The 5,162-nt window shown below is 33.4% G+C and overlaps 1 protein-coding gene across 1 annotated transcript; it reads left to right on the top strand.

Moving 5' to 3' along the window:
- The first annotated feature begins 2,179 nt into the window (after positions 1-2,179).
- LOC149159619 (putative xyloglucan galactosyltransferase GT11) lies at positions 2,180-3,412 on the top strand. Its single transcript, XM_089434360.1, has one exon. It carries the CDS (start codon positions 2,180-2,182, stop codon positions 3,410-3,412), a length of 1,233 nt encoding a protein of 410 aa, XP_089290486.1.
- Positions 3,413-5,162: the final 1,750 nt, after the last annotated feature.

The raw sequence follows: 5,162 nt of genomic DNA, 5'->3' as shown, positions 1-5,162 counted from the left end.
TGAAATCTCATTCATTTTTTTAATACGATGGGGGATATCTTTATATTTTATTATTATAAGAACCGTATAAGAGCTGAGAAGAATACTTCGAATCATAATCATCTACTATGACTATGACGGTGAATTATATTTAATTATTTAGTTAATGAATTTTTGAGATTGGTGAATAAATATATTACATAGATTTTTTTATTTAATCACAATTTTGAAATTATTAAGGGAATTGAATCTTTAACTTCTTCATAATACATGCAGAAATGATCTTCAAATTTTATATATATATATGATTTTTATATATATCTTAAAAAATATTTTATACATATGGTTCATGGTTTGTAGATATCCATGATGTTACCTCCATTTAATAACTCCTAGAATGTTGAGATGCTTTAATTGAGGGAAACTTGACTAATTAAACTAACCTTTATGTTACAAAAAAGTTATTATATATATAAGTGTAGTCTAATTTATAGATGAAATGATCTTTTTCACACATTTTTTTAGATTAATTTTAACCAAAATTTACTAGAGATTTTTAAAACATTGAGTTTAAGGTATTTAATCTATAAAAATCAAATACCCCAAAGGTTTTTGAAGGTGCTCAATCCATTTATGCATTTAAAAATATATTTTAAATAACAAAAAATAACATTTAAATAACAAAAAATAACATTCTTACTTGAAATTGTACCACTGAATTATTGAGTAAATATATATATATATATATATATATATATATATATATATATATATATATATATAAATTTATTTTAATTATTAAATATTTTTGTGTTTTTCTTTTTATAAAATAATTTTGGAAAAATTATAATTGAAAATTTTAGATTTTACAAATTGCATAATTTAAACTTACTATTCTAAAAATCATCATTGCTAAATTTCAAATTAAATTAATAAAAAATTATAAAAACTCTAAAAATCACAATTTTATTTTTAACCCAAAAAAAAAGAAAAAGAAACCTGTTCTTTTAAAAAAAATTAAAAGTAATTATCATATATAAAATGTTAAAGCAAAATTGTAAAGTCAATTTTAATTTTTTATTAGATTTATCAAATAAAATAAAATAAAGAATAATTATCTATTTATAAATTATATATATGTGTGTGGAGTATGTTTTAAAGTTAATTAAGGTCAAAGCCAAGCTAGGCACTAAATTGATGTATAAGATTTTTTGTTTGTGGGACAAGGGACCCTATCTTCTCTAGTTTTGAACCTATAACCTTTTAGGAGAAAAAACATGCTCTTAACCATTAGACTCACATCTTGTGGGATCTAAATTTACCTCCTTATAGATCACAAGCATTAAGTAATTACAAGTGAGTTGATTTTCCTACAATAACTAAGATAAATCAACTTGCACTAAATAATTACAACTGACTTCATTTTCCTTTTAAAATAACTATAATAAATCAACTTACACTAAAATATAAATTTCTCCCCCCACTATTAATTTTACAACTAAATTATTAATTTTACAACTGATATATTTTCTGAGCAATATATATTTTACAAATCATTTTAACCTCGATCACCGTTAGTGTCTCCAAAGGTTTTATAAGCTTGTTTTGAACGATTTCACATACACATGTTTTAATGAGTATAAATCTTACAGCTGATTTTTTCCGCGCCCATATTTTATATATAATTTGATAAAATATTCTTCGAAAAGGTTGTTGTATGGAATCTGGATTGTTCGATAAAACCAAGGTTAAACTCTACTGGAATTTAGAATAAACTCTACGCCTCAACATACCTGACTTCAAAACAAATCAAGACGACCTGAAGCTCGATCGTATAAACGAGAAGCTCGGCATCTCTGAATCCCATCGCACAATTCAAACACAAATGTACCATAACCATCTCCCGCATCCCTCGGATGACGCCAGCCTTTTACCTTTTCCCACGTCCCCATCACAATTTACTCCTGGCGGCCTTAAAAATGAAGTTTCCATGCCCATCAAACCCCTGACAGGGCTCTGCTGTGATCTGCGCGTATAAAGAAATCCTGTGCACTCGACCTGCCCATATACATAATCCATGATCCTTCCCCGGTCAAGCACAAGCAGGCTGATGAAAGAAGCGAATTACGCGCTGTTAACATCGCTGTTATTGATCATGCTGGCATGGGCATGGCAGACTCTCCATCCCTCTCAATTCTCGATGCCTCTCGTCGTCGATAGTTGCAGGGGTCAAAGGATTTTCATGTACCATCTTCCCACGGAATTCAATACAGATATCTTCAAAGAGTGCGAGTCCGGGCTCGCGGAATTGATGGATCTCTGCTCGCGCGCGGCGAATGATGGCTTCGGGCCGCCGGATAATAGCTCCCTGGGGGACGGCTGGTTCCACACGGATACATACATGCTGGAGATCATATTTCACGAGCGGATGAAACAATACAGCTGCCTCACTCCAGACTTTGCCATGGCCGACGCCGTGTTTGTGCCCTACTACGCTGGCCTCGACGCTCTCAGATATGTCGGACAACCGGACAATGTGCCCGAGTACTCGCACGGCGTGCGAGTCATGTCGTGGCTGGGAGAGAGGGACGAGTGGAAGCGGTGCGGAGGGAAAGATCATTTCATAGTAATGGGTGGCACGGCCTGGGACTTCGGTGTGGGCGAGGACTGGGGAACGGGCTTGCTGGAGGTCCCTGGGGTTGCTAACATGACGTTGCTCATGATCGACAAATACAGGCGCCCGTGGCCGCCAAACCAGCAGGCCATCCCGTATCCAACTTCGTTTCACCCATCATCTGGTCGGCAAATCGAGGAGTGGACAAACCGGGTGCGGGCATCCACGCGGACTCGGCTTTTCGCCTTTGCCGGTTCAGTCCGCACCTACGTCACCGACGGCGGCTTACGGAGCTTGCTCATCGATCTCTGCTCCCGGTCGCCAAATAGCTGCCGCCTCGTGGACTGCGTGGCGGCGCGGTGCCGGCAGAAGGCTGAGCCGGCCATACGGGCGTTCATGGAGTCGGTCTTCTGCCTGCAGCCCCCAGGTGACACACCGACGCGCCGGTCGACTTTCGATGCCATCATAGCCGGATGCATTCCCGTATTCTTCAACCGGGACTCCGCTTATACACAGTACACGTGGCATCTTCCATCAGACAGCGAGGGGTATTCTGTGTTTATCCCGCAGGACGACGTGTTTGCCGATGACGTGGTGGCTAATGTGTCGATCGTGGAGCGAGTGCTGAAGGGCGTCAGCCCTGAGCGGGTGAGGGAGATGCAGGAGAAGGTGGTGAGTTTGATTCCGCATGTTATTTACATGAAGAAGGCGACAACGGGAGATTTAAAGGCGGCGGGGTCGGTCCGGGATGCTTTCGACATCACCGTGGAGAAAGCGGTGCAGTCGATTTCTGAGCAGCAGAAACGGCTAAATATTTGAAGCCGAACACCGTAGGATTAGAAGCTGACGTCGCTGATGATATTGATACGGGTTAAAGTTATACAACTGTAAAAATAATAAATTTGGTGAGCGGTTAACTTTTCTGGGTTATGAAGGTTCTTTTACATGGTTTTTAATCAAAAATTGTTGTAATTAAGACTGTGAGCCGTGTATTTTGTTTTTGTTTTAAAGGTTTTGTATGAACAAATTTATTTATATATTCAAAAATTATATTTTAAATAATAAAAATCTATAATTTAATTAAAAATTATTTTGTGAAATTTATATTATAAATTTAAAATAATTAAATAACACTACCGTTAACTTAATTTCAAATAATTTCCTGAGAAATGTAGATAAAGCAAAATCAAATTTGTGTTTGTTGTTGTAGCATAGACTTAGAAATCTCTCTAAACACTGACCCATAATGATAAAGCAGGATTCTTTTGTGTAAATCCAAAATGGCAGTACACGTCTATTGCTAAAATGTCTAATTCTAGTGGTAAAGACATTATTATTCATCTTAAAAATGGGAGGTGTTTTTAGTGAGATTTTTTGGAAAAATTTTCAATGGGTTTTCAGTGTAATTTCCCTAAAATTTGACAGGAATTTATTGAAATTACAAGTTTGATGGGTAACCCCTGGACAATCTAAGTGCCCTAGGTGTTTTTCAGGGTGCTAAATCCATATATATAGTCTAAAAACGAATTTAAATAACACAAATCAAGATTTCACCTCAATTTTTTTCAGCAAGCACGGGAAAATCAAAAAATCGCAAAGACAACTCTTTAAAAATGTAGCCTTGGAATATATTGAAAGTATCTTTTATTGGTTTTTAAACTCTGAATATATTAAAAAAAAAAAAAATGTTGGTTTTTAAATTGGGCTTTCAAGGGTTAAAAATTTGGAATATATTGAAAGTATCTTTTATTGGTTTTTAAACTCTGAATATATTAAAAAAAAAATGTTGGTTTTTAAATTGGGCTTTCAAGGGTTAAAAATTTGACTTTATTATTAAATTTTGGAATATTTTTACAATCAAGTTAAGTTTATAATATGAATGTTGTTTTAATATTAATTTAATTTTAAGTTCAATGTTATATTGAATATTAAATTAGTGAATGCTCACGGGGATTAAGATTGACGGTGAATCGGTGCATTGTTAAGGCACTCCTTGCGATAGGTCACTGGTTCAAATCAAATCCCATGTGGGTGCTTACCTACCATATATATATATATAGTGAATATAAAATTGTATTTATTTAAAAAGTATTTACTTTATATTTTGTAATAATAATGATATAATTTTAAAATTATAATAGAATTGTGAAACCAATATTATTTTTCTTCATACAAATATTTGATTACTAAATTTTATTTTTAAAAATATATAAATTTTATTTAATTTTGAATTTAGAAATATTATTTTTATTGATGATGATGATGATTAATGTATATTAACATCAATATCGTTTATTTAAGAAAGAAGGAGTTAATTAAAATTATTTAAAATTTTATTTCTGTGATTAAAAAAAACGAAAAAAGCAGCATTAGAACTCTAGTAGTTTCCCTGACTGAACAAGTTAAAGAAATTAGTAATGAGACAAATATTATGGAAATAAGAACAAATATGAGTAAGAACCAAACTCTCCAAAATCATAAAACTAAAACTAAAAACAAATATATTAAATATTATAAAATAAATAACCCAAGAAAAAACAAAACCATTAAATATTATAAAAAAACAAAA

The sequence above is a fragment of the Pinus tabuliformis genome, chromosome 5_2 (assembly GCF_031772625.1).
Source record: "Pinus tabuliformis cultivar Carrire ecotype Pingquan chromosome 5_2, CPIR1, whole genome shotgun sequence".
NCBI classification, from domain to species: Eukaryota; Viridiplantae; Streptophyta; class Pinopsida; order Pinales; family Pinaceae; genus Pinus; species Pinus tabuliformis.
Note: the sequence above shows the minus strand (reverse complement) of the source record. Positions and strands in the feature narration are given on the sequence as shown.

Excerpts from the sequence above, each read along its gene's own strand:
- LOC149159619 (XM_089434360.1), top strand. The coding sequence starts at position 2,180 with ATGCCTCTCGTCGTCGATAGTTGCAGGGGTCAAAGGATTTTCATGTAC.